The sequence below is a fragment of the Rhinolophus ferrumequinum genome, chromosome 14, assembly GCF_004115265.2.
Source record: "Rhinolophus ferrumequinum isolate MPI-CBG mRhiFer1 chromosome 14, mRhiFer1_v1.p, whole genome shotgun sequence".
In the NCBI taxonomy this organism is placed as follows: Eukaryota; Metazoa; Chordata; class Mammalia; order Chiroptera; family Rhinolophidae; genus Rhinolophus; species Rhinolophus ferrumequinum.
In genome coordinates this window covers 13,291,989-13,315,666 of record NC_046297.1, presented here as the reverse complement: position 1 = coordinate 13,315,666, position 23,678 = coordinate 13,291,989, and the positions used below count along the sequence as shown (strand labels likewise).

At 35.0% G+C, this 23,678-nt stretch overlaps 1 protein-coding gene across 1 annotated transcript in view; it reads right to left on the bottom strand.

Annotated features, from left to right (window-relative positions):
* ARFGEF1 (ADP ribosylation factor guanine nucleotide exchange factor 1) overlaps positions 1 to 23,678 on the bottom strand; it is a 103,823-nt gene that overhangs the window by 57,127 nt on the left and 23,018 nt on the right. Inside the window, exons 2-7 of the mRNA XM_033126707.1 lie at positions 12,672 to 12,702; positions 11,977 to 12,133; positions 10,596 to 10,742; positions 8,984 to 9,163; positions 3,878 to 4,154; positions 812 to 922 (exon numbers count right to left, since the gene is read on the bottom strand). Coding sequence (XP_032982598.1) covers positions 812 to 922; positions 3,878 to 4,154; positions 8,984 to 9,163; positions 10,596 to 10,742; positions 11,977 to 12,133; positions 12,672 to 12,702 — 903 coding nt within the window. The remainder of the gene's footprint in view (positions 1 to 811; positions 923 to 3,877; positions 4,155 to 8,983; positions 9,164 to 10,595; positions 10,743 to 11,976; positions 12,134 to 12,671; positions 12,703 to 23,678) is intronic.

Here is a 23,678-nt window from a genome sequence, read left to right as displayed (position 1 = left end):
CTAATTTACCTTCTTCTTTGACAAATCCCACTGAAATAAGTAGGAAAAATATAAACAAGAGACAAAATCTTTAGTAACACTGGAAAACTAAGGAGGATATGATCAATGGACCAAAATCTTGGAGGAATTCCTACAAAATATGATATGAACCTAGAAAATATGATATGAACCTATCATTCAATTATACTTCTACACGTGTATGTAGCAAGATAGTATATGCTTAGTCCTGTGCAAGACACCACAATTAAATAAGCTTCAGCGGACTGGTCTCAAATCTAACACTATGTATAATAATACTATTTAGGAAAATGTGAGTGCAATTCCTAACAAACTTTAAGACATTTTTATAATACAATTCGTAAGACAGGAACTGGTTCTATATTACTTACGACTTGGTCACGATAAAGAAGGTGTAAGAAATCATGGTTTTTTCCCAACAAAGATGTGAAATACTCAAAACCAAATCAACTGAAACATTTTATAATTTATAAAGTTTAACACATTTAGGAGGATGGAGAATATACCCCTGCCCCTCTACCATCAAACGTAAGATCAAAAAATTTAATGGCATTAACCATTTTTTAATTGGGTAGGGAATAGTGGATTTTATATAAGACTATAACTGAAGCTGGGGGGAAAAGGAGTACTCTACTACAATCGGAGATATTTAAATATATTTTCTACACACATTCACTAATTTGAGAAACAGCTTATATTTTTGCCGTTTTTAACCCACACATTATAAAAAGTCTCCACAGTCAGATGAAACACAGTAAGGAAGAATATACCAATGTCCAGAGAAATAAACTACCTCCAACAATGATGTTCACCATTCCTTCTACAATGCTCTGTACGATGTCTTGCGGCTTTTCCTCACAGTCATGATGTTCTCCATCATATAATATATCATTTTTAGATAATGCTTTAAAAAGAAAAAAATTCAAGAACACAGTATTTTATTTTGGAAACTCTTACTAAACATTCGTAATAAAAACTTTCTTAAAGATGAATAAAAGACAAAAATTCAAATAAATGATACTATATGCAATTACATGTTAAACCTTCAAAATTTATAACCAAACCAAATTTTAAAATATTTTATAAATTCAAGTCAATTTCAACAATAATTCATTTGACAAACTATTAAATTACACAACTTAAGTGAAATTTCTAGATTATTCCTGTGAGAATCAAAACTTTTAAAAGTATTTTGAATGAAACATTTCTAACATGTCTCACACCAAATAATGTATTAAAAGAACTAAAGCTTATTTTGATTAATTAGGCTCATCACTGTGCTCTCATACAGTGAGGTCCTTGAAGAAGCAGCGAGGGGGCCATCTGGGCCCCCACCAGTGCCCTCCAGTCCTTCCTATTTGTTCACCAATAGAATCTACATATCCAACGTAAAATGAAATTCAATAAATGAGAAAGAACTCATTCTCCAATTTAACATGAATTAAAACAGACATAACTGCCAATCAGAACTTCTGAACAGCATAAAAGAAACTGATAAAACTTGGCATTCCAGTTAGCTTGTATAGACTACTGTAGATAAAAATAGGGTTTCCACTGGGTTTTTTGAAATGCTGAAAATCTATCAGGAAGGTTCAATTAGTACTTTCAGAGGCTTTGGGAGCCGGGACCCTGTTCTGAGAACCACTGCCTACACCAAATGGCACGAGACTGCGTATCAGCCGATCGTGATGCTGTCTACACCACTACCCCACCCCTACCGCACCCCTACGCCACCCCCACCACTATGAAGGATCAGGATTTATAATCCTGGCTTCCCGAAGCCTGTCCTCTCTTCTGTTCACTAATCCCAATCTACTTGTTGCTGCATTCCACATAATACTGAGTGAGTGCCACAGGGGAAACTTGATAAGCAAGCATGTCAAATCAGTAACCCTACTTTATTTAAAAAAAAAAAAAAAAATTCAAATACAACAGCATTTAGAGTCTTCTGCGGAGTAGAAACATATGTCTTGACAGATAATATTTCCACAATTCTAAAGCTTTGTATTTCTGTGCTTTAGTTGGTTAAAATTAGCTAGTCTGAAAATTAGGGTTTCAACACAATTAAAAACGTGCACAAATGACTGGTGAATCAAGAATTCAGTTCTCATATAAATCACCTGACAGAAATAGATTAATTCATTTATTTCACATAGGAAATGACGAGAATTATTATGTCCAAAGTCACACAGCTAGTTAGTGACAGAGACATGACTCAAAGCAAGGAATCTAACTCCAGACCATGTACTCTTAACCACGGTTTTCAGGTAGAAATTTCATTTATATCAGCTGTTGGGAGAAAAACACCCTTAAAGCCAAAATCATCACTACTATGCCTCCGTGAATGATGTGTTATTTATAATTCTGTTTCCTGTAAGGTACCTACAGTGGTACCTCATACACAATACAGTAGGTGCTTTCATTCTTTGGGTCTCAACCCATGTTGTTTCTTCTGCCGAAAATTTCTTAAATTTTCTACCTAGCCAATACCTAACCCCTATCTAAGAACATTCAGCAAAAACATCATCACTTTCTCTACAAAGGTTTTCCCTAATTCTCCTCAGAATTACATTGTACATGCCACTTTCAGGATATTTATCACATTATACCTCATTTATACACCCTAAGAGCAAAGGCTGTACCTCCATCAGCTTTCTAACCCTGAGTCCTAGCACAGTACCTAGGACAGAGTATGCTTAACAAATGTTTGCTGAATGCATGGATGAAGAAATGAAGGAATAAATAAAGTTACAGCTTTATTAGAGATTAGCCCTTTCAATCAGCCCCTTTATAAACTTACAGTGAAAATAAGGGAAATGTTGGCAAGAGCAGGCTAGAGAAATGTAAATCATATAAGCAGTATAGATTCATATTAACTTGAGTACTGTGAATGCTTGGTTTATCAAAATTATCCCTTTTAAAATAAAGAGTAAAGTACTATTAAACATAGTAAAAAACATCCATTCATGTCACTGCTGCTGTTCATGCCACTATTAGGTTACAGAAAAGATGTGGTTAAAAAAAAAGCATCAAAAGCTGAAAATATGTAAGTGTTTCTTCAAAGTGAAGTAAAAACACAGAATTCAGATGAAATAATGTAACTGAGTCCTAACCATGCCCGTTTTGCACAACCACACTGCACTGGCAACAGAATTTCCATCATTTTCTGACACCAACCTAAGGGAACAACCAGTTTTATAGAACAGCTAAATCTGAGAATGTTTGGGGCGAAAATGACTTCATGTGACTATTTTTAGGGAAACAAATTTGTAAAATAAATCAATGTAATTTAATTTTTATAATCTTGTAACCTTTTCTTATAAATAAATTTACTTAGAAAAAATACTGTCAGAGAACATCTCAATACAAAAATATTTTTGTATGTTAGGTGGTTACTTAAAAGATTTCTATTTACATTTAATTTCAGTACTTGTTGGACCATAATATTTTCTGAATAATATGATTTCCTAAAATTTTCAGTCACATTCTGGAAAACTAAACAAAGAGGTTTCCTTTATTGTGAAATTAATTTTAAGAAAACTGAAGTTCCTATATAACATGCTAACACATTCATCACCCCCTTTAGTAACACGTATCTCCTCCAGAACAAGTCTATATAGCATACTGCTGAGATTCTAATGAATGCATAGTGTCTCTAACAGATGTCTTGTGGGTTGAAGTGAAATTAACTTTACCACCTAGAACAGAGAAAGTCCACAATTACCACACTGTGTCTAACAGCCATTAAGTCACATTACTCTTTCCACATGTCTTAACCCAAAATGCATTCCGACACTCATCCTTAAAACACATAGCCCCCCACCCCCACCCCCACAACCCCTTCTCAAAAAAAGATTACTTTCGGCTGCAGTTGCCTGATCAGCTTCAGTCTGTTCATTTTCTGCACTGGAAATATCAGATCCGTTTTCAGGTTCGGTGTCGTCCTGAAGGCTTTTATCCACATCATTTGTATGAGGATCAAGGTCTCCTTCGTGGTCTTGGGGTAAGTGATCAACGGTCTGAGGTGGCAGGTATCTAAGGGGAGGCGACTCAGGCTCGTGGTGGCTGACGGGAGACTGCAGCAGGTGCTGCTGGTGCCGCTGCCTTTCTTTCTCCATGTGTTTGGCTTCCTGCAACTGGAAAGAAATAGAACAATTTCCGGTATTCGTAAAATAAGTGTTTAAAATTTGAAGGGATAATGTTACACTAAAGTATAAGTGCTTTATATAAAGTGCCACTTTGTCTCTAGGCTAACAATCTGTAGTCCATCAGAAAGGAAGAACATAAAATACAGCAAGACACACCGAAACAATTTAACAATGGTTACTTCTTAGGGAAATGGAAACTGGTACACAGACCAGAGATGGAAGTCTTGCACTATATAGCCTCCGTTCACTATGCATTTCTGGAGTTTGAATGACATAAATGTATTATCCACACAAGACAAAATTTAAAAACAAATACTTTTTAATAGCCTCAGAATAATAACTGGATTGTTGCCAATAGTGGATTTACTAGAAATCAAGTAAGTTTCACTAAGGGAGAAGGAAAAGTCGATGGGGGAATAAAATACACACACACACACACACACACACACACATTTTTACTTATACATACAGAAACAAATCTAGAAAGATACGTAAGAAACCAGTAGTAACGGTTACCTATAGGGGTTGAGGGTTAGGAAGGAAACTTTTTAGTGTATACCCATCTATACTATGTTCTCATGTCACCTTGTCAAACGTCTTTTAATTAGAATAATAAAATTACATTTAATACATAAAATTCCAACGAGTACTTAAATGTCTCTCTGCCCAGTCAGCTAACAAAAAAAACTCTATCTACAAACACTAGTTTTATTTTAGGAGACCACTCATTATTATGTATATAATACCACCTGTAAAACTGGATCACTTATAAGATGCTAAAAACAGTAAAAATCAGGATCACAAGGTTTCATTTTTTTAGTATTTTACTGCTTTTAGACACATCTCTTTTGGTCCTCATGACCTAATAAGAATGATTCTCACAAATATTTTACGGTGTCAAATACAAACATTTCATATTCCCTAGTAATAGTCCAACTTAAGTGGAAATACCAAACTAATTATATAAATTTATAAATAAATTTGAATTCAAAGACTTTAATGCCCGAAAGGTACAGAGAACCTTATAGTAGTCTACATGGTCTAAATCCCTTATTTTACAGATAAGGAAACTGACTGGCACGACTAGCTGTAAAGCTAGAACCAGAACAAAATTCTCAGACCTATACTTTAGCCCATTCATGAGGAAGTCAATTTCCAAATTAACAGCAGGGAACCTATGACTTGTAATCCAATCCCACCCTTAGCCTGACTTCAGCCATCTGCACCATGGTTCAGTGGGGGAAGCTCAGGCTTTGGAATCACATACAAGCAAGGTGTCCAATTCTAGCTTTTTCTACGTATTCCAGAGTTGTAGAAACTCTAGAAATATTCTTAAAACAGAAATGTTACTCTATGAAAAAATCCATTTAAACATTTTCTATACCTTTCCATACTTTCTAGAGTCGGGTTTATCAACACCGGTACTTTGACATTCTGACTTGGGAAATACTTTGTGTGGGGGGGGAGGGAGTGCTGTCCCATGCACTGCAGGTGTTTAGCAAGACCCCTATGCTCTAGCCAGTCTATGCCAGCACACCCCAGACATGACAATCCAAAGTGTCTCAAATGTGGCTTCAGGGACAAAACCCTCCTCCAGTTGAGAACCACATTCTAGAGAAAAAAAATAGCATTTTCTCCTTTGAAATAATCTTAGAACTGAACATTTTATAGTTTTACTGGGGGGGGGGGCAGGAGAAAGGCTATCAGTACTATAGGTAAATGAATTAGACTTCTAGCTTAGAATTTTAGCAAATGTGTAAGTTAAATCAGTCTGTACAACCCCCCTTTTATTTTTCTCTCTCCCCCTTTCCTACTTTTCTATAATTATCCATAGTGCAGAACTAACTATCTTTCATGACATGAAATGTGTTCACAGCCTTTATCACAATTATGTATTTATTTGTGTGATAATCTGTTCAAGGTTCATCTCCCCCATTCATTCACTTCTTTAAAAAAGCAGAACTATTATTTGTGGATGCAAAATATAGAAATAATTCAATGTTAAACATAGGACAGTGACTGAACAGAGACTACAGTACATCCTAGAGTAAGTACCATGCATCTGTAAAAAACAATGAGGGAGATCTCTAAGGACTGATATGGAATACTTGGCAAGGTACACTGCTAAGTGAAAGAGCAAAGTACAAAAGACTATCCAGAGCACGTGTGGCAGCCAGCCTTTGAGATGGCCACCAATGATCTCTACCTCTCAATTTTCACTTCCGTGTACAGTCCCCTGCCACACTGTACCAAAGAAGGTCTGGGTAACCACTTCCCATCATAAGGTAGACACTGCAGCTTCTGTCTTGTTGCTCTCTGATATCTGCCCTGACAGGAGCCAGCTGCCATGTTGTAAGCAGCCCTACGAGACCCACATGGTGGGAAACTCGGGCCTTTCTGGCCAGCAGATAGTGAAGAATGGAGGCGTTTCACCAACAGCCGAATGAATGAGCCTGGAAGCTATTCTGTAGCCCAGTAAAGCCTCTAAATAACTAGCCCAGCTGACACTGTGATCCACTCAGCCAACTGCAATCTCATGTGAATTCAAGACACAAGCACCCAGCTGGGGTAATCTGTTATGCAGTGATAACTAATACAGTATGCTACCTTTTGTGTAAGAAAAGTGATACATGAAACCATACCTTTATCTGCTCATTAGTGCTAAAGAAAGGCAGAACGATAAACTAGAAACAAAAGCAATTAGTTATATCCAAAGGGTAGGGGCTGGGAGGAATGAAGTGGTAGGACCCAGGAGGGAGTGGTACTTCTGAGTATACCTTTTATGTAGCTCTCACTCTCAAATCATAATGTTTGACATACTCAAAAACTAAATTCACAATTAAAGCAACCAGAATGTGAGGGGTGCTGAAATGGGGAACAGGCAGTAAAACATACGTGTAATTGTATTACAAAGCAGTAACATCATCTCACTGAAAAGTGTGAACAAGAACTAACCTAAGTCCCTTTGGGAAACAGTGTTTGGAGTGAACACTATAAGGCTAAAGACAAAAGAACTAAATATAAATGTTGTAATCCACTTAGCAAATTTGCCTCTCACAGGGGTTAGGGTTAGCAATTATAAAACTACTTCGTGTGTATAATAGAACTGAACAAATAATGTATCATAGAAAATGAAAGCCATATTTCCCACTATTTAGAGAGCGGAAGTTACAAATAAAGGGAGCAGGCTGAAATGAACCCTGTAATGTTGGGCTGGAATCACAAGTATCAGTATGAACACCTGGTTTTTCATATACACAGATAGTCACATACAGGTGTGTGGGGAGTAGAGGGCAGGGAGGTGAGGTGAGAGTATGTATTTCCGAGCTTTGTCTGCGGGGAGCGGCAACATCTCAGCGGCAATGAACTCACCATTCTCCAATCAAAGGAGCCAGGGCTCCCTGCTGAAGTGGGTGACTCCAGGGCTGAAGCAGAGAAAATTCAAAATGAACCTGCAACATCTTGAGATTCCACAAAGTAAGCAGGTGCTCCAAAAAAGATCGGAGCTTGTCAAAAGGACACAAGGCCAAATCAGGAATAACATGGGCAAAATAATGATAGTATTGGATTATAACCAACAGAGTAAGTAATAAATAGCTATGAATACAGATATAAAAAGTCTGAATTAGGAAAGAAGGAAAATAAATGTGGTTAATAAATACAGAGGAGAGAAACCCAAGCACCATTAGGGAAACACCAGAAATAACTATTGCCAACAAGACCCACTCACAGAAAGTTAAATTGGGGGTGGGGGAGAATGAGAAGCAAACAGGATATCTGCATAGTTTTACAATCTCTCTCCCAAGATATCTATTAACTGCAAGAGAATAACTAGCAACCTGACAGTGGAAGAACCTGGTAGACAGCACCTTCACCAAGTAACCCAGGTTAACAACACCAGGAATAAGACATACCAACACGGTACGTTCCTGGCATGATGCACTGAAAAGGGCACAGCACTGCGTCAGAGGCATCCTAGCCCGAAATGGACCACCTCCTTCTAATCATGAGAAAACATCAGACAACGCCAACAGAGAGGGAGATTCAACAAAAGAACTGATCAGGACTGAGAAATTGTCAAAAACTGGAGAAGACTAAGACATAACAACTAAATGAATATTAAGTGCAAGATGGGATCCTGGATCAGATGCTCACACAGAGAAAGAGACATTAGCTAGAAAATTGGTAAAATTCAAGTAAGGTTTGTAACTGACTTAATGGTATCATAACCATGTTAACGCCTGCTTCAGATCATTGTAAAATGATTATGTAAGATGCTGGCATGAAGAAAAACAGGGTAAAGGGGATCTCTCTGTAATATTCTTGCAACTTTTCTGTAAGTTTAAAATCAGTTCAAAATAAAAAGAAGTTGGTTTTTAATTATGAAGACCTAGACAATTTTAAAAAATGATTCTCTAGCTGATCTCTTACCCCCCAAATATATACAGGTATATATTTTGTAATTTTTCAAAGGCTCAATGAATATATACTGGAATAGATCAAATTAGGTTGTTTTATATCTCCATTATACTCATCTAAGCTTGAGCGAATAAAAGTATCAATTCATAAAAACTTCCATGAGGATGATGGAAATCAACATTGTTCAAATTCTATTTGTGAACTAAAAATATTTTTATCCAAAGTCAAACAAGTCAGTAAACCTCAAAACAAAACACCACATATCTCCAATAAGTAGAACTATAAACGAAAGATATTCCTCTCTATAGACACAAGAGATTTCATTATAAATTCCTGTAACTCTTTTCTGTACTTGATGCCCATGGTATTCCGCACAATATCTCTTTTTTAATACTTACAGCTTGGTTTTCCATGCGTGCAAAGATAACATTTAGCATCTGAGTAAGAGTAGCTTTGGCTGTTGTCTGATTGATGAGATTTTTGCTTGCTAGATAGATATTGTAACATGTTCTCACAGCTTGCAATACAGTTCCTTCATGAATTTCTATGTGTTGAGATGTTACTGCAGTAAGTAAAGCCTTAAAAAAAAAAAAAAAGTTAAAGCAATTTTCTCCATCCAGAGTTTCAGCACAAAAATATGAATATTACTGTATTAGAATGAAAACTTCCAGACACCATTACAACTTTCAGGTATACACTAACAGAATTTTCAGTATACACTACCAAAATTCCTACCTGCCTTGAATGTATCATCAACTGTTAAAATATTTTGTTTTCCTCATTCTGGCAGGTTTTCACATAATCCTCCCAAACTCAGAACGCTAGAAAACCATTCATTCATTTGTTTCAACCCAAGTTGAAACCCAAGTTTCACTTAGTATTAGTTTATTAAAATGCAAAACATTAAAACTCTCATAGTGGAGCACAGATAATGCTTCATATGATGTATCAGTTGAACTAAATCATCCACTTTGGAGGATATATACTGTGTCTTATTCCAAATTTTTCTGAGATCTTTTTTATAGACTGGACTCAATAAATGTGCTATTGTTGTTATTGGTAAAGATGTTTACAAATGTTTTAGAATAAAGCATTTAAAATAATCCTAAGATGAATCCTTAAAGTGAGTAACTTTAGTTTCTGAATTTTCTCACATTAGGTTACTTGCAATTTCCCAAAGCAAGAACTCATTCTTTTGTCCTTTTATGTTGTACAATGCTATGCAGAGTCAGCAATGAGTAGATGCTAGATAAACCTGACTGACATAAAAATGTAAACGATAGGCCAAGCTGACCGGACAGTGTTTTTAGAATAAAGATACTATATGACTTGTGACTATGAAACTGAAAGGCTCAGAAGGGCCATATTCACACATGAAGCAACACTTTATCCATGTAAACCATTCAAAAGCACTATTAGTACAAGAAAAGTATACTGATATATAAACACGGCGCCATTACCATTAGCAGTAACATTAAGAATTTAACATTTACAACAAGACTGAAAACATAACTGAGTGGTTTTTTTTAAGGGAGTTAATCATCCAGGACCATCACAGCACAAACCGAGGACAGGGTTTATCTGAGCAGGTTCAGCAGGTGAATAGGTGGAAGGGAATCAGGCCAGGCCGTGCACAAGTAGTCCACATGGTGGTGAAGCCTGGTCTAGAGGGCAGACTACAAGGGGTCCAAATACAGAAAAAACTAGAGGGGTCACGGAGCCTTCATATGGGACCATAAAGCTCTAAAGATACAACACGTAAACTGAAAAACTCCGGAAGACTCTAGAGGCCCAAGCCTAACTTAGGATCTTTAAAATAAAAGACTTGGAAATACAGTCTTCTTCTAATGAGCTCTTGGCATTCAACAACAAAATGCCTTCATATGGGGTCTAAAAAGCACCCGAGCCACCTCTGTTATACCGGGGAAGGACATGAAATGACCTTTCCAAATATTATCAAGGTTTAAAAAATGTAGATTATAAATAAATTCACTTTATATAATTCATTACCTTTATTATTTGCAACTGAACTCCTTCGTCTGTTTGAGGACCTTGGAAGCAGCCACAAATTGTTTCAATAATTCTATCAATTAATTTTTTGCCTGGTGTGGTACTATCTGGAGCATTGCCAGTCAAGTGCCCATAAGCAATAAGTTTCTGAAATGGAGAAAGAAAATAAAGATCCTAATTAAGCTACCTCATATGTATACTAATTAAATATACATCAAAATTACAATATATAATTGAATATGTATTAACATTTTTACGTAACTACATTAAAGTATAATCAAAGCCAAAGCTCTACCAACTTTTCCTGAAGAAAGCTTAAATCGCTATAAACATGTGAAATTATTTACACTGTTATAACCACAAAAACAGAATCACTACAACAAAACCATTAGGCAATACGCTGAGAAAGCCAGGCCTTACAACTTGTCTCTGATGAGTTAGAATAGCTTACTATTCCATCTAATAGCTTACTGCTTTCCTTTTAAACATGAATGACACTGCTTTTGTGGAAGCTATCTTAACTCATTTAATGACCGAAAATTTCTTTCCCAATTAGATCTGTGTATTTGCAGAAAACCCAATTTCCATACACTGGCTGCAATAATTCATGGATTTGTTCATTTATCATTACTAGTATAGCCCTGAAAGGCCTTAGTTTATTATAATTTAATTTTTCAAGGAAAACATGGTCACAAATCAAACGAACTTATCCTTAACCTATCTTAAAAACAAATCATAAAAAAATTAATAAATAAAATTTAAAAATCATAAGGATACAGTCTTCTCTTAATCATTAAATTATTAAATAGGTATAATCCCCAAACAGTAAAAACACCTGAAAAGAGAAGGACATCTCTTATCTGGATGTTTGCTTTACAAATATGTAGAACGATCCATGTGTGCATGTGTAAGTACAACTTAAGGAATTTTCCTAACATAAGTAAGTGAAGGTCAGAGCTATCGTCCAACAGTGAATATAAATATTAAGCTGTCAATAATACTGTATAAAATATGGTAATTTATATAAAATAGCAGCCATTTAATAAAATCATTTGCAAATAACGATGTATGTAAAGTCAGCAGCAGATTAAAAGTTATTATGGTTTTTGCATTTCACTGATGGAAAAAGAAAAAAAATCAACACTTTCATTATTGATAAAACTTAGTAAAGATTTTGTGATTCACTAAGCTAACTAATGATTTTTGTTACCCTTAAACTAATTTTTTTGCAACTATTACTGTCTCTGTTTAATATAAGTAACCATTTCTTATCAAAAACAGTATTAAAGGGCTTCACGGAAAATGTCTAATCATCAATCATGAGTAATGTTTAGAAACATTCAAATTAGACGGTATTTAGTTCACACTGTCTTATACGTACCTGTAAACAATCTAGAGATGTACTAACTATGCGGGGACATTTGGATTGGCATGCCAATTCAAAGGGTAAGAAGTACTTGTCCGCTTCAATAAAATTTGTCTTTGATTTCACTGGTGGAAGGGTGCTTGATCCAGCTTTTGCTTCTCCATGAGGAGGACTAAATGAAAAAGAAGAGCCTGATTAAAGTGCCACATTTATCATATTGATGATAAACTCATAAAAAGGCAGAATTTCAGTTCTAAAAAGAACCTTGCTAAACCAATCTTTATCTTCCCTTATTTCATGAGAAGTGATTTGCTATAAGTCAAAAGCTAGTGTGACTAAATGCAAGAAAAATAAAAGAAATTAAAGTAATTATGTTATATAAAGTAATTTAGATTACTACTTATTAATCTTTCTAAATACGAATCAAAATCTAAGCAAACACTTTAAAGCATGTTATGGTATTTCAGAAATTCCCTTATATATTTATTTATAAGATGTTTTTGTATCCCTTATATACTTATTTATGAGATCGTTTTGTATTTATAAGTAGGTTTACAATTTCTTAAATACTATTTTTTAAATTGATTTTATTACCAAGATCACATGCAAAAAATCTGCCACGCTAAAATATAGATAGATGACTATATTATCTTGGCCAAGAGTGACAAGTTTCAAAATTATTTTTACTAAAGAAAAGAAACCCCACTAACCTCTGTTTTTCAGTTTCTGCTTTTATTTCCTCTGGGGGGGGAAAAAGCATATATTAGAAAACTTGACAAGAGAAAGATTAAGTAATTTGGTTACAGGTTTCGTAAACTAATTTGTAATTTCTATAACAAATTGGGAAACATGCAAATTCAAAAAACAATTAGGTACTAACATTCTGTTGCAGCTGAATGTATTAATGTACACAAATAATACAATTTTATAAAACTAGACAATTATATATTAACAATAAAAACAAGTACAATTGCAGCTTACTAATTCCCAAATCATTTCCTTTTCTCAAAGTAGTTTTTCTGGTCAAGTGACTATTTACATTAACAAGAAGAATTAATATTAAGAACAGAATATTAGGTATGCTATATTCAAGTCATAAAACATAAGGCACATGTTGGGTGAGGGAAAAAAAACCTCAATGCACCATTTTTGTGACTATTTCAAGGATTTGATTAGACCAAAACTATAACTTCCTGACCATGTATATAATTAATATTTAACCAATTTTCCTACTTATGACTATACAAGACGGTGTAAAATACACCTGTATAATTTAATGGGAAATTTTCCCTTCAATGTTTGTAAGAGATGAGGTAAATTAGATCAATCCTCTCTATAATGGAAGAGTCTTAAATTTAATTGATAGATTGGGGAATTTGCTTGAAATGTGGAAGAGAAGTATTCAAATGTAAATAATTAATATTTTTAATATTTTTGCAGGCAGTAGTTGAGAACTTAGCATGGCCAAGCACTATTACAGTCTACGTGTACTAACACAGTTAAGCCTCGTAACAACCCTATGTGGCTTAACTGTGTTAGTACATGTAAAACGTACTATCATATCTTCCTTTTAAAGATTAGGAGATTGAGGCACAGAGGTTAAATAACTTGCCCAAGGGCTGCATGACTTGGGTGTGTGGCTAATCAGGTTTCACAACTAGGTAATCTAACTCCAGATCCTGGCTTTTTAACCATTATACTACATAAGCGTCACAAGATCTCCACTGAATGTAATGTTTCTCTGCTAATTCAGATGGTGTTATATTATTTATTTATCTATCTCCATATTATAAGGTATATAAGGCAAGCACTGTTCAAACTGATCTCTGAATATTGAGAGAAATGTGTTAAATTTGGGTATTATAAACAAGTCGGCTCTAAGTTTAATAATTATTAAAAACTATCACGTACTGAGCACGTTCCACGTACCAGACTGTATTATTAGGTTGGTGCAAAAGTAATTGTAGTTTTTGCAGTTTTTTTAACTTTTTAAACAGCAGTTACTTTTGCCCAACCTAGTAAGTCCTTTATAAAGTGACTCTGTCAAATCATAGATATACAATTTATTCATTACCTACTCTGTGCCAAGTACTTGATATCTGGTATTTCAGTCTATTTCTCTGTGGACCAAACCTTTTTCCATTTTACTGGTAATAAGAGTGGAAGGGGAACAAACGTAAAAATATCATCTGTAGTATTTAAAATACTATAATACTTAATAAAAAGTCACAATGTCTGACCGGCATATAGCTACTAAAGTCGTATAGTTTACCAATACAGGTTATTAAAACAATTTAAATCACTTTTTAAAATACAGTACAGATGAGGGACCAATGGTATATTTATTAAGTGTCACAAATCTTCATAAAAAAATTTAAAACAGTATTCTTCATTATTATGTTGCATCATTATTATTTAAGAAGCTGGAGTATTGCTGAAAATCAGATAAGGTAGAAAAAAGGATGTGAGGTAGACGAAGGGAGGGAGGAGGCAGCAGTTTTTGTGTAAGGTGAATTTCCATTTACAGAGAATAGGGTCTTCTGGTTAAGTGAATAATACACTAGTTAAGAATACCGGAGGAAGTATAACATCGTAAAGAGCTCTGTGTTTTGACACCACCTGTCACTACATAACCTGAGAAACAATCCTCACCTCACTAACGACTAGATTACTGCAAAGGTCCCTTATACCTCAGATATTGCAGATTCACTTCCAGACCATCAAAAACGTGAGTTATCGCAACAAAGCAAATTGTAATTTTTTTTTTGTTGGTGGAGGGCTTTGCCTTCAGTTTTAAAAAATGCAACATTCGTGTAGCACAATAAAATGAAGTATGCCTATATTCTAAAACATGGGTTACCAACTATGGCTCACATCCCAAAGCCAGGCCACCCCGTTTTTGCATAGCCCATGAGTTTAAGAACAGTTTTCACAGCTGAACATCTGCAACTTGATGATACAGAACATTAATTTTGAAGCCCAAAAAAGAGTAATGTTATCCCCCCTAAAACAATTCCATTCTTCTCATTACAGGATTATAAAATTGTTACTTGCTTATTATTATTGTGAACTGCGTTAATAAAAACTTTGTGTAAATTTGTTTTCTCTTGGTATGTAAGTATCTCTATAACATTTTTCTTCTTGGCCTGCAAAGCCCTTCACAGAAAAGGTTTGCTGACCTTTCTTCTAAAACATTATGGTTCAAAGGATCTTATAAACTCTGAACCATTCTATCCTATGATTCCATTATTGTTTTTAACTAATTTTTTTAAGTGTGTTTTTCCAGGACCCATCAGCTCCAATCAAGGAGTTGTTTCAATCTAGTTGTGGAGGGCACAGCTCACAGTGGCCCATGTGTGGATCGAACTGGCAAACTTGTTAAGAGCACAGCACTCTAAGCAACTGAGATAACCAGCCGCCCCAATAATTCCATTATTTTTTAATATATGTGTATTTAAATAGTCTAATAAAACCTACCAAACACAAGATATATTGAATATAATGTTTCTCTAATTCTGATGGTTCTATGTTGTTTATTTATTTATATCTACCTATCTCCATATTTTAAGTTAGACAAGAAGGCAAGCACTGTTTAAACTGATTTGGTAAGTTCTTTTTTTTTTTTAGTGTTATAGAAATATAACACTAAGTCTCAATGTTTCTGATGTTTCAAATTACCCTGTACTAATCTGTGTTTTAACAAGGCTTCAAGGGATTCTGATACCCTCCTAACAGGTTTCATAAGCATCGCTATAGAATGGTTAAAAGAAAGGAGGGGAAAACAGTTGGGTTTCAGCAACTGTCCACAACCATTTATTGTATACCTCTCCGACTTCTCAGGCTAGCATTTAACCCTGTGCTAAAAAGGAATTCCCTTTCAATTTTCTTAACATATAATCAATGTCCAGTAACACAACCTTTGAGAAAACTGCCTATTTTAACGAATTAGAGCTTAGAAATAGTTTGCTTCAACAGTAGAATCAAGAAGTAATAAATTCTCAATTGTTAAAAAAAAATCAGAAGAAAAAACAAAGCATCAAATTAAGAAACGGCATACTCAAATGAAAAACCACATAGTGCTTAATTGTGAAATACTTTCCTGTTAAAGTCGGAATCATGACAAGGATAACTACAAAAATGGCAAAATATTTTTGACATCGCTCTGCAACACTAGACTATGCAAATATCCAATATTTGATGTGATAAGAAAAGCCATCACTCTTGGACTCAAGTAAGATAAAAATCAGATGCTGGATTTGTTTGTTAAAGATACTTAGGTTTTCCAACTGTACAGTCATAGCCCTTGAAAAAACCTTATTAAAATTCAGGAATTATTTTCTCTCTTGCCATTGACTCCCTCCATCCCTTCGGAACTATTTTTATAACCTTTTTATAAACCTTAGAAACTACTATATTATATATAGAAGGAAAGGTTAAAATTGGAGAAAATGGGTTATTGTGTATTAACACAGTATAGCTTTTAAAATATTTTGAAAGAAACAGACATATTATTCCTTTCAGGTATATCAAATAACTGGAACTAAGGTGATAAGGCACAGGATTTGTTTAATGAATACGAAAGAGTGATTTATTTGAAAAATAACTGAGTACAGGTAACGTATCTGATTTCCTAAGTACATGAAATATTCCCTTTCATTATTTTTACCATCAACTTGCTCAGCCGCTGTCTTTTCCCCGACTACAGTACAAATATAAACTTCAAAATAGTACTTATACAATTCAACAAATTCTGCTATCTATGCCTACAAATGATTTATCTATCTCTCATGACATCATTTCGTTTTATATTTTTTATATTATAGCATAGTCTGCAGAGCAGCTGCATTTACTCAATGCAAACTAAACGGAAATCTTAAGACCTTAAAGTCAAATGAAGAGTTTCTAATAAACACATTAGAATTTACACATCCCAAGTGTTATCTTCTCTAAAATGGTAAGTATGGGAGGCTATATATGTCAATAAATTATCATAATGCTGCAAGTATTCAAAATATTTGTGGAATTCATTGTTTGCAGTTCTTTCTTGACCACTTTCTTCTTTTAAATGACTCTCAAAGAAGGAAAAAATCTCTAGAAAGGGAGTCAGATTCTAACCACCAATTAATCACAAGTGGCTTAGAGCCAAGTATGAAGAATGGTATGTGACTAAAAAAGTTCTTAACTTCAGTGCTTCCGTGAACCATCTCACCTTGCGTGTGCAAGCACTGTTTTAGAAAAAGTCATAGCTCTCAATAGAGTCTCAAAGAAGCTTGTAACCCAAACGATAAAGACGATATAGGATCAATTAAGAACAGCAATTTAGGTCAACTATGACTATACACGTGAAAGCAATTTTAAACATTTATAAAATATTGCATAAATGTAAGGGATTACTTTGAAAAATTAACATTCCTTTGGATGTATATATTCTGCTAGGTTTCCATTTTCAAATCCAGTCATATAACTTTAGAATCCCATTTCATACAGTTAAGGATTAAATGAAAATACAGGAGTTAAACAGAATGTTACAGTAATCTAAGGAAGAGAGAATGGCTTAAATTAAAGCTATGACAATAGGGGTTAGTAAATGTAAATTCCATGGACATCTGGGAGGAAAAAGAATGAAAATTCTCATTTATCTAGGGGAAGAGGAGAGGGTGTTAGCAAGAAGAGGAGACCTAGCTTGCATAACTGGGTAATCGAGGTACCATTAACGTAGACACAAAATGCCGTTTTCTCACTGGGCAAGGAGGGTAGGGGGGGAAAGGCAGGTGTGAAGAAGAGGTAAGTTTGGTCATTTTTATTTTAAGGGACTGGAACATTCAAGTGGCAATATCCAGCAGGCACTAAAACATATAAATTTGAAGATTGCCATAGTGTGGCAGGCTGTGATTCCCACACTGGTCACTATGTTATTTCCTGTTCCACACGCCCTTGCCACAACTCCACCGAGAGACAGGATCTAATTCCCCTCCCCTTGAATCTGGGCTGTCCTCAGAGATTCCTTATAACCAACAGAATGCAGTGGAAATGACAGTGGACAACTGCCAAAATTAGGTCAGAAAGGGCCAAGGAGCCGCTGCCTGATTCTCCTGGAATGCTGAGTCTCCAGACGCCCACTCTTGGAACCGAATGGCCCGATGTGGGAAGCCCAAGCCCACGGAGGTCACATGGAAGTGGTTCAGCCAACAATCCCAGCTGAGCCCGCTGTCCAGTCCTCACAGCCCAGGCACCAGACATGAGTGCAGAACCTCCAGAGGGGATTCCGTTCCCAGCCCTTCACGTCCCCCCAGCTTTGTGAGTTTTCCCAGCTGAGGCCCCAGTCACTGGAGCAGCAACACGGCCCATCCGAATTCCTGACATACAGAGAGTCTGTGAGCCAAATAAAATGGTCCCTGTGTTACACCACTAACTCTTAGGTGGTTTATTATACAGCAGTAGATAAACTGCAACAGAAAGAGTTCAGGAGGCTTGAGGAGATTGGGGTTTGAAATAACTCCCTGGCGTAACAAATGGGAGAGAGAGCTAACTGAGAAACACAAAGCACTGCAGGAACATGGAAAGTTCTCGTGTATTTTGAGCATCTGGATAAGGAAACCAGACGGTGTAAGAGAGGTATATTGCTTGATAAAATGCAGCTAGGACTTGTCGCCCAACCAACCACCTTATACTGTACTTAGCCTCAGAATGTGGAGGTCCTCTACATAATTAGTCTGCAAAATTATGACTAAATCATATATAAACTGATTTCTATTGAAGTAGAAAGTAATTTAAAACAAAATACCACTTTAAGTTACTTTTTAGTGCCCAGAAAAACACCCAAAAAAGATGTAACTCTTCCTCATGCTGCTGCTGTCACTGCCTGCACCTCCCTTTTCTTATTTTATGGAAGCAAAAGATGCAATGGGGACAAATATTCAGCTGGGATCAAGTTAATTGTACAGTGAATATTCACTAACATGAATTAATGAATGTCCCCAGGTACTAAAATGATTGAGAGTTGATGAAAGTACCTAAGTTCTGATATTCTTAAAAACTTTAACAATGTTGGAAAAGGTGAAATGCACAGTAACATGTGATTCAACACTAAGGTGAAAGTTAAATGAGTATTTGTATACTATAAGGTTTTACTTATCTCCATAGTTTACAGTGAAAACTGTCACAGTTACTGATACAATACTTAGTATTATTTTACGTTTAGAAAGTTTATTATGTATTTGTAACCATTTTTCCCCTAAGCTAAACTCAGTTTTACTTTCCAGTATTCTCTAAAAGGAAACAAGCCCATAAACTAAACTACGGAAATTTTCTCTGAGGTAAATGTACTTTATATGCACTTTTAGTAGAATCCATTACTTTCAAAATTATTGGCAAAAATAGTGATTAATTTTTTACTAAGCCAATAAATAAATAAATAAATAAACCACAAGCATGTATGATGGAAGTTGTTGAACGGTCATATAGATTACCAATTTTCCTGCCAAATTTCAAATAAACGTTTTCTTGTCATAGAGCTAAATTGGTATGGCTAGTTTCTGAAAGATGAAAAGGAAAAAACAGATTTTCATTCAAAAGCCAATATTCCTGCCCCGGCAAAGCCAACAGATCCCCATTTGATAATATGGTTCTAGAGGACGTGTCAAAAAGGAGTGCAAACTTCTGACTGCAGTCATTCTGTCATTATTGCTCTCAATGGTCTGTCACTCAAACTTTCAGAATAAAGGTGAAAAGATGTTTCTACAGTAAAACAGTAAAAGCCAACTAATAGGGAATGACTGTATCCAAATGAAAACTAGACATATGAACCATAGACAGCTTACAAATAACTCAAATCTAGAATTTCCAAATTTAATTTTACATTTAAAAAATTTTTTAATTACTTGTAACAGAAAGACACTGAACCACTTTTTAACTTAGACCTTGATCTCTGGCCAAAGATAACATGTAATTTAAGTTCTCTAATGCATTTAAATAATTTTTCCATGATAAGTGAATTAAAACTAGGAATAAAAAATTCCAATGGACTGAAACTGTTTGTTGAATATTTGGTACACCAACGATATTGAGATCCTTGACAAATATTTTCTAAGATGATGAAAATTGTTGAGTAGCTCACCAAAAGCACTTGAATAGAAACAAGTCTAATAAACAAAAAATATATATTTGTGTAACATTTTACAATTTACAAAGCAGTTTTACCTACATCTACATTAATCACCTGAAGTGATTTACCCAAGATGACCAAGGAGATAAGAAATGATTTAAGTGTGACTGATAAGAAACAAGCCTAAATCGAATGGCTGAATGTCAATGACTTATTAATTTAAAACAATATTAATTTTAGAATATTTGTAATTAGCTTCCCCGTGCACTCATAAAAGTTCTAACAAAAAAGAAAACCACTGTGCTGCCTATTAAAAAATAGAAGGAATCCTTCTGGTTTGAAAACCCAAACTAGAAATATTAAGTTCTAGTGAATATTTCAAGTCATTAATTTTCTCTTCCAGAATTTATGTATCTTTTAAATAAAATACAAAATAAAAACCTCAATAGAATTCAGACCAAGTGCCTGCCTAATGACACTAAAGTGATAAATATAGGCAAACCAAATTTACAGAAAACTAAGTGAAAATAAGCATTTAGAGAAATCATGAATTATGAAAACAATCCCTTAGTGGAACTTAATATTTAGATAAAAAAGAATGCAGGGACTATTCACTACCAACAACTTGCAGCGACTACAGTAAAAATCAACAAGCGCAGAGTTGTAAGTGCTAACACTCCCACTGGGCAATAAACCATCAGACATTCAGGGATTCTGCTCAGTATAAGCCACAGAGCAGCGGCAGCCACGGAGTCACGGGCAGACGACCACACTGTCAGTCAGGGCGCTGGTTCTATTTCAGGCTTGGATGCACCAGCAATACAGGGCAGAGAAATGGGCTGAAGGCCCCAAAAGACTGAGTCAAACCCCAGCTTTGCCATTCTATGAGCTTTCTAAAACTCAGATTACAGATTTTTCAAATGGGGATGATAGTATCTAGTTGTCTGTCTCATAAGAATATTCGGAGCATCAAAGAGGTGTGAAAGTGCTTCATCTGGGGCTGAGTTTAATTTTTTTTTTTGAGAAAATCTTAAATACGAAACAGTACAAACAATATGATAAATACCAAACAAGGAACCACCCAAACTTGATTTTATGAAAAAGTTTCATAAATGTATATATAGCTCTTTCCAATTACAAGTAATAGCCTTTCCGAACAAATAGCTAAAAGTTGGGATATTAAAAGATTTGGGATAGAGGTCCGGTCAAAGCCTCCATTTAAAGTAGACACATGGGGAAATTTTTAAAGCAAAACATATGCCCTATATAAGTGCATGAACCCGCTCTGAAAGAATTTGCTAGAAATAATAAGTGTTTGCCTAAGGGGTAAAAAACAAGTGACTAGGTAATGGGAAAACTTATTTTTCATCCTTTATATATCTCTCTGCACTTTTTGAATTTCATACTATGTGTACATTTTAATGATTTTGAGAAATGAAATTTAAAAATTCAGCAAACAGGCAATAAAGATCCTAATGAATATTTTTATGTTTGGTTCAGCATTAAAGGCTAGGACCCATTTATCAATTACTTTAAAACCTACAAATACTACTTGCAAATTTCAATGTTCCTTTAAAATATTACTTTTAAAATTTTTCTACATTTTTTTACTGAGATTTTTATATCTTGCAGTTTATTTATCCCTATGTTTAAAAAGCTGATTTTAAAATGAAAACGAAGGGAAAATGATTTGACCTCTACAAGATCCTACAGGAAATTTTCCAATAATGTGTCTAGTCTATAAATAAGTTATGCTTGTAGCAGTCACAAATGCAAACACATCTTATGTAATAGTACCTTTATGGTATTTTATCGAAGGTATATGCACAATGAAATTATCTTTCTAAAGAATCTTAGTATAGACCAGCAACATTTTATACATTATTTATATATTTTTATTAAAAAAGTATGAGATAAGAATTAAAAACTGATGCAGCATTGAACATTGAGTTAAACACCAAAGTTTTTTTTTTTAACACCAAATATTTTATAGCCCATCACACCAAGTGGTTACACTACAGACAGTGAAAGAATGATTTTTAAATCAAGATTTGAACCATCACAAACAAATATGAAAATACTAAATCTGCATTTCTCAAAATTGTATGTCAAAATTTATTAAACACACTAACTCACACACTCACAATTTTAATCCTCAGAAGGACCACCATCAAGTCCAGCTCTTGGTGTGGCTGGACACTTAACCATAAAGTGGCAATACTAAGGTAGAAAGTCAAATGTTTTATTCTGCCCTTCCAAAATACAATCGAGTTTGAAAACCTATTTTTGTATATCCTAACTGCACAAACTGTCATACTGACACACTTGTAGAGCAATTTTCTACAATGCATGATAAAACAAATAATTCATACACGTGAATATTGTTAGGCTTCTAATATAGCTCTGTTTTCCAAAAGAACGGTTTCATTGCAGAAATTGAATTCTACATTTCCGTTAAAGTTTTGATCCAGAGTTCTTCAATCTCTGTTCCCTCAACCATCATTTCCCCTGTGAGGTAACACAGAGAAACACAGACATACAGAATTCCTGCCTTCCACCTCTCTCTCCTACACACACACACACACACACACACACACACACACACGTCTAGGTTAGGTCCTCTGCTATATACTTCAATAGTGCAAGTTGCACATAATAACACCTAATATCTGCTGTGCAGATGCCAAGTGCCAAGTACTACTGCAGGTGCTTTAAAATATGTTATTAGATCCTCCAGCAACTTTGCGATCAATGCCATTATTGCTCTGATTAGTACACATGAGAAAACCGACCTGGACAGCTCAGTGACACACGAGACTGGTCCTTGTACTAACTGTGTGATCTATATTATTAAAACTGCATTACCATACTGATAGTGGACAGTCTATAAATGACTGTTGAATGAATAAATTATCATAAAATAGAGGACCTAAGTTATACACGAAAGCAATTTAAAAAATCCAAGATATTTGCAGGCCCCTGATACTGATCAAGGATAGTCTTCAGACCTTAGGAAAAAATCTCAAATTCATAAATACATCTATAACAACTAATGTGCCTCACAAGGAGAAAACAAAACTGCCCTGTACCTCAGCAGTGGCTAACCTCAACTGTTAGCTAAATGACTCACTTCTCAGACCCACCTTGAAAAGTAGTACACACCTGATTCAAATTCATGCCTCATAAAAATTAGGAATTACTGTATTCATATCAGAAACAACAGTCCAAACTGCAAATTTTAAGTCTGCCATTGTCAAGATCTCTCTACTTGTTAAGACAATTAAGCACTAAATCTCAAAGAACAAAATATAATTAGTATAAGAGATCAAGAAAATGGGAAGTGTAGTAAGTAATGCATAATCAGGAAAGCCACGCAAAGAAGGTGGCATTTGAGCTAAACATTGAAGGACAAAAAAAATTTAGGGAAGTACAAGGTACTGAAAAATAAAGGAACGACAAACAGTAGAGACAGAAGAGCTGAATGCACATGAGGTGCTATCGGTAAAGATACATATGCCTCAACAAATGAAATGATAAACAACCTCAAAAACCAGGGCAAAAGATTCGAACAGACATTATACCAAACAAGATGCACAGGAAAAGATGCTCAACA